We start from the raw sequence: 12,499 nt of genomic DNA on the forward strand, positions 1-12,499 counted from the left end.
TCTCTCTCTCTCTCTCTCTCTCTCTCTCTCTCTCTCTCTCCTTTTAAAAGCTTATCCTGTGGCCATGGCTCAGGCAACCAACAGTTGCCCTGCAAGAATGAGGTCCTAGGTTCTAAATGCTTGCTATGACGTTCCATGCATATAATCCCCAAACCAGCAAACCACACGGAAATGGGAGCCTTGCTGGGCAGCCAGTCTAGCCTCATTGGTGAGCTCTAGGCCAATGGGAGTCGGCCTCACAGGAGGTGGACAGTGTTCCTGAGCACAACACTCAAAGCTGTCCTCTGGCTTCCACACGCCCACACATATGCATGTGTTAAAAAGAAAGGGAACCTGTAGGACAGTCGTGTCAGGTTTGTCTGACGTGGCCTGAGACAGTTAAATAGTTGAGTGCAGAAAGTCTGAAGCTCTAGGAGAAATGTGGGACATTTCTTTTGAAGAATATAACTTTGAACCTAAAAATTAAAAGTCACCTTTTAGAAATTAAAAGCTTGTAATTCCTATAAGACATGTTGTATTTGAATTTACATGTTAAACCTTATAAACTTAAAGTGTGATTTTTTTTATGTTAAATTTACGGAAACTTAAGTATTCCCTTAACCACTGAAGGACAACCTTTATCTATTACCTAGAACAATTGTATAACTTGCTGTTAGAAATTTTGGTATTGGGACATTGGTTACATAGGTTATTGTATAGGATCCTAAAATACTTGTGGGGAAGCGTAATTTCAAATAAAAGTTAATTTGAAAAAAAAAGAAAAAGAAAGGGAACCCAGCCCCCCTCCCTTCCAGCCCTTGTTAGTCCTGTCTTAGTCTTCTGTCCTTTTAGAACAAGGAAAAGGTACAGTGTATGAGCTGATAGCTAGGAAGCTGCGGTGCCCCCACGCACAGAGCAAAAAAGGTAAGGCTTTGGCTCTGCCCCTTCCAGTCCACAGCAGAAGTCATTCCATCTCCCTCCATTCTGCCTTGAAAGGTGGTAGCCACTGTCACACAGCCCAACCAGCCCCCCAGCCTGTGGTTAATGACTCCCCCCACATTTAAGTACTAGGCCAAAACAAGCAGAAAAAGAAACAAAAAGAAAGTTCTGACTGCCAACCAAAACACCACCTCCTTCCTAGTAATCTGCCAGTTCAGCAGTGAGGTCAAGAGTGGGCACAAGTCCCAGATACCTTTGCCAGGGCTGTGGGAGACATCTGGTCAAAGAGGCTGTCCCCCACAAGGAAGCATATTGTCTCCTGTGACCACATCCACTTGCAGGGGATTCTCCTCCGGCTTGGAGACGTGATCTGTGACTCCCATTGGGTTCTCCCTGACTTTAGTGTATGTCATATCCCTGCCAACTGTAGGACTTTATAATCCTACAAAATCCAGCACACCTTTTGGCAAACTGCAAGAGCAGTTATGAGGACCAGAGTCTGATGCCAGGGGTAACAGGCAGCCTTCTTCACCGTTAGGTACTGGCTCACAAACCACCTAGTCAGAGCTGGGATTATTTAAGGCATGGACCACCCCATTGTCTCTGGATAGACATTTTATCAGCTGGAACACACAGTCTGTCACCAAAAGAATATATATATATATACCTGATACTTGTTCCCCTTTTGAATTTGAGCCACAAATCACAGCTGGATTCAACAGCCCTTGTTTGTCCAGGTACCTGAAGGCATAGCCTTCTCTCAGGTAGGAGATGGAGGAATGAGACCCATTGGCAGTGACAAGGCTGGAGAGGGGCGGGGAGTCTACTGCCATACCCCACAGCCCGCAGTCTAGGTCCATAGACTGTGCTGCACAGAGGTGTGTTACTCTGGGGCATGAAAGGAGAGAGATGGTAACTTACATGGCTCCTCTTGCCTTCTTCATCCCCTACAGATGTAATGACTGTCTCAGAAAAGACCATCTGTCCACTCTGGTTGTTAGTTATCTACAGACAAACACAGGTATAGTAAAAATGAAACAAGGAATTCGGGGGGAAAAAAATCTCAAGACTTTGTTTTCACTTTCTGAAGTGGGAGTCAGGGGATGCCCCTCTCTCCCTTCTGAGTTGTCATCACCGCTCTGCCAGCGGACAGAGTTCCTGGAGATATTCAGAATCCACACCATCAGGTGACTGTGCAGAGGAACAAGATGATAGTGGACCTCACAAGACTGGCGTCTGCCACCTACTAAGTACTCGACAGCAGCTATTTTTATCACTCTTGGGACTCATCACTTGGCTCTCGGTGTCAAGATTCTTTTGGACAAAATTCCAGCCTGACCAGTGTGATAGCAGAGGCTTGTAATCCTAGCACTTGGGCCGTGGAGGCAGAAGCAACAGGAGTTCAAGGTCATCCTTAGCTATAAAGTAAATTGGGGTTCAGACTGGGCTGCAGGAGGGTCTGTCTCAAATAAATAAATAATAGAAATCCCGTCCATGCGTCTAGCCAAACAAATGTCTCCATAAGAGACAAGAAGGTGAAGGTTCTGGCCACTCCACCCAGCTCCTGACTCTATAGAACTGTTCATCTCACCGAGACAGCTCTAAAGGGCCCCTGTGCCTGCTTGTGGGCTGCCCAATTCTGTCCTGGATCAGCAAGGATGCAGGGCCACTCCCACCTCCTCCAAGGCCAGGACAAAAGGTGAGTCTGGGTGTTCTAAAGTGTTCTCTGAGCCCCGGTTCAGCTGCCAGCAACTATCTAGTCACTTCTCTTCCCTGATTTAGGTTTCTCATTTTGACATTACCTTTAAAGTCAGTTCCAGCTTTACCACCTCAAGAGTCTACAGCCAGAGACAAGCAAATGTGACCGGTATGCAGAAAGGGGTCAGCTTCTGCTTCCCAGGCAGCAAGGGCCAATCTCCACCTCCCTCATCTCCTTTGCTCTCTCTTTTTCCTCCTCCAAGGTCTCAAGTCATTCAGGCTGGCCTTGAAGTCACTAGGTAGCCAAGGCTGGCCTTGAACTCCTGATCTTCCTGCCTTCACTTCTTAAGCGCTGGGATTACAGACATGAGTTAGCACGCCTGGTTCATGCTTTAGAATTTTCACCTGAATATTTCATCCCTGTGAAAAGGAATGGTGTCCTTTTTATTTTACTATTTATTATTTATTATTCAATCCTGTCCCAGGCACTTTTATTATGCCACAATGCACTTCTTCCTCTCTAGGGAAAGAATGTGTGTAATACTTTCTGAGCTCTACACAGGCAGATGCTCCACGGAACGCTTGAGAGCCTGTACTGGTAGCAACTTTCCCCTTCATCATTACCATGGGTGATGTGGCGCATGCCTTTAATCCCAGCACTCAGAGATGGTGAGGCAGGTAAATCTCTGAGTTCAAGGCCAGCCTGGTCTACATTGTACCTATCTTTAAAAAAATGTTTCCCTATTCTTTTTGTTTGTTTTCTGAGTCAGAATGTCTTTATGTCGTACTGGCGGTCCTGTAACTGCCTCTGCTTCCCAAGTTGCTGAGATAAAAGGTGTACTCCACCACACCCAGCTGAAGGTTTTCCTCCTTAAGGCGAGCTGTGTCACTAGTGAGCTGCTCTTAAGGGAAGAGTAAAGCCCCACCCACCATGAGGTCTCTTCAACCCTGACACAGGCACCCATGGAAACCTAAGAGACCAGTGCCTCCTTCCCACCTGAGAAGAAGCCTCAACTGCAAGACATGGTGTAAGAAGTGCAGAAGCCATTTAGTGCCTGAGACATGCCTGTCCCCTTGAACAGCACCCTCCCTTCCTTTGGGTTTTAGACTGCTTTCTATAGCTCTCACTTCAACATCATGGCCTGGTACCCCACCTGTCAACAAGCCCCCTTTCCCCAGCCGGGTGCCTGTGGGAAGGAGCCTTGGCTGTGCCACAGCCCTTACCTTGTGAACTTCCTGGTGCACATGGACTGTGTTATTTCCCACCCTGGTCTCCGTGCTGGTCTCATTGTGATAGTTGGGAGGTAAGCTTGCCAGGTTCACCTCAGAGGACGTTTTAGCAGCTGCTTCTTCCGCCTCCATCTATCAAATCAAAGACACAAAACTGTTTCTTTCAGTTACAACTGAGGTGAAGAAAAGGGGCTGCCTTCTCTTCCCCTCTTCTACAGGTGCCAAGACTGGTGACAGTGGCAGGCCACTGAGTGGCCATTAGACATGAGTTCCAAACGTTTTACATGACCTCAGAAGGTTATCTTATCCAGCAAGCCAAAAGTCCTGAGTTTTATCCCTGGAACCCACGTAAAAGGGTCAGATGTGGTCCCTCTGAACTGTAATCCCAGCACAGCTACAAGGGTATGGGAGGCAGGGGGCGGGAATCATCGGGGAGTCCACAGAGCAGCAGCAGAGAGACCCTGCCTCAATAAGGTGACGAGGAAAACTGACATCGGAACATTTGTTCTGATCCGCCACACATTCAACATAACACACACGTGCACACATACACGTCTTTCCCCTCAAACACTTCCCCCACTTCTGGTTTTTTTTAAAGATTTGTTTGTTTGTTTGTTTGTTTATGTTATGTATGTGAGTACACTGTTGCTGTCATCAGACACACCAGAAGAGGGCATCAGAGCCCACTATAGATGGTTGTGAGCCACCATGTAGTTGCTGGGAATTGAACTCAGGACCTCTGGAAGAACAGTCAGTGTTCCTAACTGCTGAGCCATCTCTCTGGTCCCCAATTCTACTTTTTAATCTATTTCCTGTTGATCTCTTTGACACTTGTGGCTTTGCATTGCCCATGTCAATTCTTTTTCCCTTTTAATATCACAACCTCCTAGGAAATGAATGTTACTATCTCCACTTTACAAGTATCTAAACTGAGGCTCACAGAGTCCAGAGGAATTCCCAAGATCCTCAGTGTAGTGTGGAGTTGAAAATTTGATCATTGGTCCTTGCCCAGGCCCTGGTGGCCTAACCCAGAGGTCACCTACATTAAATTCCCACACAGCCAGCCAGTGCCTTAGTCTCTCTCTCTGGCCACAGAAATGTGCTCAGTCTTTGGAAACCTCAAGCACGAATGCCTCCAACGAGGAACAGAATGGAGAAGAAGCACCCAACTTTCTCACTTGTAAGACAAGTCTCTCTGTGAGCCCCAGTGGGATTAAACCCCAAGTGGCCAAGGCAGGGTCCTTCTCAGGGCCTAGCCTTTGCTGGTTTGGTTTTCTCCTTCCTTCTTCTTTTTTAATTCCTGCAAGAATTTTTCTGGGGTTTGTCCCCCAACTAAACAATTTGCTGCTAAATCCTTGTTGCAGGATCTGGTGTGTGTGGAAAGACTGAAACTCAGATAGACGAAATATCCTTCAGAAGTTCCCTTCCCTGCCCCATCTCTTAGTGACTCTGGGTGGCACTTCTATGGGACCGATAGATGGGTTCCTGGTCCCACATCCCTTCTTGTCCTTTGGAAGCATTCATCTGCCCTTCTTTGGTGGCGGGCTTCTGAGGACACACCCTCAAATCTTCTGGTCCTGGGAGCCTCACTGACACCTGTGTCACAAACAGCAGTGACACAAGTTTACACTCAGCTTTTCCTTCCTGATCTATCATGTCTCCAGCCCTGGTGAGTGGGCAGGTGACAGTGACCATTCCATAGCTCCACAGACACAAGGGCAGCCCAGGTCATTGACTACAGAGCCTACCAGAGGCTGTGTCTAGACATCTCAAATGCAAGTCCCAGCAGGGAGTCCTGTGTGAGGGAAGAGCAAAGCTTCCTCTACCATAAGGTCTCTTCAACCGTGACAGAGGCACCCTGAAGACCTAAGCGGTGTCTCCTTCCTACCTGTGAAGAAGCCTCAGCAGCAGGACATGGTGTAGTAGGTAGGTGCCTCGAGCTCTCTAATATGCTGAGTTATTTTGATACTGGAAAACAAATCTCAGAAAGCACTTTTCTACTGAAAACAACCACTTTCTCTATCCCCACTCCTTCCTTCCTTCCTTCCTTCCTTCCTTCCTTCCTTCCTTCCTTCCTTCCATTCATTCTTTCTTTCTCCTCTCTTGACTTGGCTCATGTGGACTGGCCTCTGACTCACTACATACTAGAGGCTGGCTTTTAACTCCTTGCTTCCTCCTCCTGAGTGTTTCCATGAGCCACAACACCCTGCTTCCATTCCCTAAAATACTATAACACCCCCTCTCCCACCTCCCTGCCCAGAAGCCAAGCTGCTGAGAACAGAGGCAACACAAAACACACTGACACAGAAGCACACACAGTTCACCCAACAGCCTCATATGCCTGCCTAAGAAACGTCGTGCTGACATTGTGATGGGGTGACACCGCTGCTCCATGGAGCCACCACTGGGTCCTTGTAAAGTTCCAGTCTTACTCATGCGTGTGGCCACTATGAATACCCACAGCAGTGCCCGTAGGGATGGTGGTGTTCACTCTCCTTTTAGGGGCAAAGAAAACAAGCCTGGCAGAGGCCATCATACCAACTGGCAAATGGCAAAGCTTGGGTTAAAATTTAGGTCCTTTTCATTTCAAATAGCATGCCTTTCTTGAACAGTCCAGGATTTCCTATTCCCCAGTGACTGACACATTTATGGGAAGAGTCCCACACAAACCAGTTAAAGATAACTGTAGCCCTTTTCCTGTGATAGTGTCTACTGGCAACTGAAGGGTTTAAGGAAGAAAAGAGTAAGGTCTCAGGAGGAGGCAGAGGAGAAAGAGGAGGGTACACAGGATTGGGCTGGTCCCGAGGGATGAGAGGATTTGGATAGAGGAGTTGAGAATGCTAGAGAGTTCACAGGCAAAGCTGGAGCATCCTGAATAAACAAGCATCTGCCTGCTGTGAGCTGGAACAGAGGGACCGTGCTGGGCACAGGAGGAAACTGAGCCATAGGTTAACAGACATGTACAAAGAACATCTCTAATACAGACACTGACCTGTTTTTTAACCAGAGACATCAAGGTCATTCAAATATCTTAAAAAAATACTTGGGCCCCTTCCTAGATGCACCAAATTGTCACTTCTAGAGGCGGGACTCCACACATTATTGTATTTTTAGATAACCAGGAAGATTTCCTTCTTCCTGCTCCTGGAAACTGGGAGCTACAACAGATTCTATACTAGCTGTGAAATGATTTAGAGACCAGTGTGGAAAGAAACTGGAGTCAGGAGCCTGGCCAGAATCAAGTCTGGATAGCAAAGGTTTCGTGTAAACTCTAGAAGGACCAGGATGAGCATTGAATTAGATAACCAGCTGCCTGGAAAGCACCGCAGGGCAGCATGGGAGGATGGGCCAGGGTTCTGGGGTCAGACAAAGCAAGCTTAAGGCTCAGCTTTACCCCTAAATAACCACCTCACCTTGGGCAATGCTCCAGGCCCCTCCAAACCACAGATTGGATACAGGAGTGGTGAGGATGCTCCCCACTTTGTTCATCGGGTAAAAGACTTAGGGAACTCCCAGTCTGAGCATCAATATGACACCTGTTGCAGGGTTAACAGGTGACGGGAGCTGCTGTGTTCTTCTTCTAGCAAGCATCCTGTAAGGAAGCAGATGGTGAAGAAGGCAGCTTGGGAGAAATGGGAGGAGCAAGCAGCCAACAGCTCCCATTATAACAAAGTGGAAAAGAAAGAGAAGAAACCAGGACTAGACAGGATGGATGGGAAGGAAATGACATTTTTTAAAGAAAGGGACCTGGCAGGCATGTTTAGCAAAAAGTAAGGTTTAGCTGGAAATAAGGAAAGCAAGGTGTTATAGAGGGTGTATCCAGAAAAAGACTGTCTTAATGTGTTCTAAGTTCCATTGGAACTGGAATTGTAGAGTTTGGCTTCCAGATAGCTGGCAAGTCCCCAAATCTCCAGAATACTGATGGCTAAGCAGACCCTCTCAAACCCCACCCCCTCTCTGCCAGTGGCTATATCAACACAATGAGCTAAGGACTATTTAATGAAACCATAAACTAAAAGTACAGTTTACCACGGAATCTTCAACCACAGTGACTCCTGCCACCAGCAAGAGAAACGTAAGCCCGAAGCAGTAGTTGCTTCACAGCAGAAGAATGTGAACGCTGTTAAAAATGGCCTTCGCAGCCCATCAAATTCATGGGTATTAAAGGAGCACAGTTGGAAAATTGCACAGAGAAATCCAGGCGTGGTATTGGGTTGCTTCCTAGGACTCAGTCAGACAGTAAGAGTCCTCTATAATGTGCCAGTTCCAGGCTGGAAGATGGGGCCTGGGTAAAGTCAAGCCACCAAACCCTAGTGGTCAGAGTTCAATCTCCAGGACTCACATGGTGGAAAGAGAAAGCCAATTCCCTAAATTGTTCTCTGACCTTCACATGTATGCAGTGGGGCATGCACATGCACACCCACCTACCCAAATTATCATATATACTAAAACATTTCAAATATACCAATTATAGATGTAGCAACAAGGTGGGGGGGGTAAAGTGACTCTATCCTTAACACACACTTCTTAAGGACATGGGATAATGAAACAAGAAAACCAGGAACTTCTCAGATCGAAGATGTTGGAGGATTTGCTGTCTCTAAAGATAATCCTAGAAAATCAGCTACTTTGTTCCCTAAGAGACATCAACAGCCTGAGGCAGCTGGAAAAAATAAAAGGCCAGGAAGTTACTTGAAAGCAGATTCATGATGCAACTATGTAAACATTAGCTGCCTCTGGCTTGGTCCTTCCCCATTCTCTTGGATAGTAGCTAAACAGCAACTGTCCTGTGTTTATGACATTTAAGAGACTTTCTGGAAGTTTCTTTAAAAAAAAAAAAAAAAAGCTGGGCTGGTGGATGGCTCAGAGAGTAACAACACTCACAATGTAAGGCTCCCAGCCTAAAGTCAACCCCTGGAACCCACGCAAAGGTGAAAGGAAAGAGCCAACTCCACAAAGTTGTCCTCAAACTTTGATATATTCACTGTGGCACACAGGTATGTGCACATGCATACACACACACCCACATTTACACACAGACACACACATCATGCACATATATACATATGCAATAATAACAAATAAAAATAAAAGTTATTTTTAAAAAGCCATTAGCCAACAACCCATAAAATCATACACTACTTTAAGTCTGACTTTTAAAAACTTTGCAGTTTTCTTTTCTCTTTCTTCCCACCCTGCTCCAGTGCTGGGGATCAAACTCAGATTCAGAGCGTGCTAGGCTCTACTGCTGAGCTGCAGTCAGAGCCCACGACATTTTAAAGGTGGGTTCCACTGAGAATCGATCACATGCTGGTAAGTAGTGTGTTATTCATGCTTCTACTGTTTGTTTTCCTTTGTTCTTTTTTTGGCTTGTAATAGAGGGTCTCACTATGTAGCCTAGGCTGACCTCAAACATCCCAAGGGCTGCAACACAGGTAAGTACTACTAAGCCTGGCCCCAGCGCCAGTATTACTATGACAATAATGCTAGCCATTATTTCCGGAGACCCAACAGTCCTTCTTAATTATAATGACCTCATGAGGAAGACACTTGGTCTATATCTACCTGCTTTTCTTATACCAATTTTTGACCAGGTAATTTGCTTTTCTAGAATCTTCTCTTTGATCCAGAGGTGGGTCAAAGATTTTCTCCAGTCCAGACCCTGAATCCCATCACTAATAAATGGCAGTGCTGGGACTAAATGAGAGGCAGTTGGTCCCCACTGTCTAACACCCCCTTTCCCATCGCCACAGCCCACGAGGACAATCTAGGGAAAAGGCCACTGACTTTGTTAAATGTGAAGATCAATGTCTTTGGTTTGCAGCCAATCTGCACAACTGAAGCAGAAATGTATCGAGATGGGCAGCAGTGGAGCCATGATAAAAATTTCCATGGGAAAAGCACAGCACTAAGGTCCGATGGGGGCCTAAACTGCACTGTGGCCACAGAAACCAAGCAGTCCTCATTGGACGCAGATCTCAGAGAGCCCTGCTATAAACCTTCTCAACTGTGGTGAGCATGTCCCAGTGAGCTAAAACATGGAAGTGCTGTTGTCAGTGTTCCTGGGAATCCATGTGCACGGGGGGTAGGGTGGGGTGGGGGGAGTCCTACAATCCAGGTAAGGACAGCAGGAGCCCTGACTTGAGCGAGAATGGTCAGGAGCTCCGTGCAATCTACAGCTACAGAGTTGGGGGCTGTTTGGGTCTGGCTGACTGCCCTCCTTCAATTACGGTACACACAAGCCATTCCATAAGCTCAGAAAACCTACAGGCCTGTCTGGTAGATATTCAGGGGTCACTTGTGTCCCTGCCTCCCAATCCAGTGTTCCCTGCAAAGTCATCAGGCTGGCTTGGGAAATGAAAGGCAAAATACACCCAAAGGACGCAAGGCTGGGGGGAAATCAACCCATTCCAGCAGGCGGTGGCCAACATTTAGAACTACCTAAGGTGGTTACCACAATAGAGACGGTAAGTGCCCAACCCACTTGTCTGGTTCACTGCAATAGCTAGTTCCGTTCAGATCCAAATCCCCTTCTCACTAGGTGCCAAGGACGGCTAGCCTAACATGCTGATCAAGAAGATTAAGGCCGCTTTCAACATGGTTGGAGGCCATCTTAGGAAATAGAGCAGGGTGCCATGCAAAGTGTTGGCCCCTGGAAGATGAGGAACCAAAGTTTGCCTCTCATCTGCCAGGTACTACATTTTTGGGACTTCGGCTATTCTCACAGGAAACTGAGGTCGGGCTGCTAAATGATTGACCACGGTCCACCTACTGTTGAGTGGCAGAGAATCTGAACCTTGGTCTCCAAAACCCACTGGGTGTAGGTGAATAGGGTTGCTGTGAACAACCTCATGCCCTCCCTTCTAACCACTCACTATGGCATGGTCTTAGGACTTAACTTCAGTCCTCCTTCGCTGCCCCACAACACATTTAAGGGAGCCAGACAGACTGCCAGCAGAGCTCAAGATTCTTTTCCGCATGACTAGCATCCTGACTGTTTCTTGGGGAAGATGGTACAGGCTCAATGCCCAAGGGACACGTTGGAACTTGAAGCTGTCTGCAGCTGCCCCAGCCTCTGCAAACCCATTGCGCTGAGACACCAGAGTGGCCCCAACCTCAGCTCAGCTCCAACAGGGGACAGCCAGCTGTGACACAGTGGCTCCTGCTCCTTAGGAAGAATTCCACCAAACCTCCCTTGCTGGACAGGGATGCATTCAGACCTTTAGACAGGCAGACAGAACCCGCTGAGAGTAAGAAACACCCAGCGCTGCACTCAGGGCACTCCACATCTGCTGTCAGGCCTTTTTCCAGCTCTGCACAAAGCCAAGTCTTTGGCCAGTGCTGCAACCATCGCTAGAAACATCCCCCCACCCCACCCCCGCCAACTCCCCCGGCCCACTCCCTTTCTCATTCTCGCACTTTCAGAGCCAGGCGCCCTCAGGGTGCACCCACCTCCTCCACGGCGCTGCGCAGTTTGTGCTGAGTGTCTTCCATCAGCTCCTCCACCTCTCGAAACATCTCATTGAGCGTAGCTTCCTCCTGAGGGTAGTTGAGAGCCGGGCCCGGCTCCGCCGGAGTCCAAGTGGCCGTCGGGGAAGGAGCAGGGGCAGTGGGGACCGCCGCCGCCAGCAGTGTACACAGCAAAATACCCCCGAGGAGCTGCATGTTTGCTCCGCGCTGGTCGCCGCCTGTGTGTCCCGGAACGCTATCAAAGACTGCAGGACCACCCCTCTTGCCCGTCCCGCCCCGCCCCGCCCCGCTGCTCTGCCCGCCCCCAGATGGAGCGAGACCCAGCCCCCTCCCAGACTCAATCCCTGCTGGAAACAGTGGTGACCACGCTACTCCCCTCCAGCCTGGGTGCCCTCTGCACTCCAAGCCCCCAAACCTTGTTCTAGTACCTAGGGAGAGCTCCACTTGACACGCTAATGGAAACCCAGCTCCGGAACCAAGGAACTCGAGTCTTCTACTCTTAATAGCAGACCACTTGCCCGGACCAGGAGACATTAGCTGGACTACGGGTTCGAGTCCCGTCCCTTCCTGTACTATTTCCCCATCAATTCTATTGCTGGGACCTCTTGGCCCCTGACACAGGCTCTAGCCTCTCCTAGCCCCCAGCAGAGCTCGGCAGAGCCCTCCTCCCATCGCGATACAAAGGCATGGTGCCCCCCCATCTCTACCTAAGGGAGACCCAGCTGGGCTATCCCCACGACGATGATCACCGCTCACCCACTTCGAATGAACAAAGCTGAGCTGCAAGCCGGATCTGGCCACGACCGGTCTCGGGGCTGCCACAGAGCAGCGCGAGAGGCACTGTGTGCGGCTAGGACGCAGAAGCGCCTGTATCCAGAAAGCCTGCAGCCTGCGCCCCCTAGTCCACCACGCCTCCGCCCCGCGGGAGGGGCGGTCGCACAGCCAATCGCTCTCCAGGCCGTCTACGACCTCAGCTCACTCCTGCCTCTAAATCCTGGGAGGCCCAGTCTGCAGGGATCTATCTTCTTTCTGGCAGCCCCCTACCTCCGTGATAGCCCAGGCTTCTACTACATTTTACAGCCTTCTTGAGTCTCACCTTGCTACCTCTAAGTCTGCCTCTGCCTTGGACGCAGTCCAAAGGGATGGAATCCCAGCTCCTCAGCCATCACAAGGTAGTCTAGAC

The 12,499-nt window shown here is 48.7% G+C and overlaps 1 protein-coding gene across 4 annotated transcripts in view; it reads right to left on the minus strand.

Moving 5' to 3' along the window:
• The window catches only part of Dkk3 (dickkopf WNT signaling pathway inhibitor 3), a 43,295-nt gene extending 31,059 nt beyond the window's left edge, over positions 1 to 12,236 (minus strand). Inside the window, exons 1-4 of one of the 4 annotated variants that reach the window (XM_021166966.2) lie at positions 12,073 to 12,236; positions 11,299 to 11,534; positions 3,841 to 3,978; positions 1,840 to 1,923 (exon numbers count right to left, since the gene is read on the minus strand). In XM_021166966.2, coding sequence (XP_021022625.1) covers positions 1,840 to 1,923; positions 3,841 to 3,978; positions 11,299 to 11,511 — 435 coding nt within the window. In that variant the 5' untranslated portion in view covers positions 11,512 to 11,534; positions 12,073 to 12,236. Of the gene's footprint in view, positions 1 to 1,839; positions 1,924 to 3,840; positions 3,979 to 11,298; positions 11,535 to 12,023 lie in introns of all 4 variants that reach the window. The other 3 variants (XM_029479802.1, XM_029479801.1, XM_021166967.2) reach the window with 3 other exon arrangements.
• Between the last annotated feature and the right edge of the window lie 263 nt (positions 12,237 to 12,499).

Source organism: Mus caroli, chromosome 7 (assembly GCF_900094665.2).
Source record: "Mus caroli chromosome 7, CAROLI_EIJ_v1.1, whole genome shotgun sequence".
NCBI lineage: Eukaryota > Metazoa > Chordata > Mammalia > Rodentia > Muridae > Mus > Mus caroli.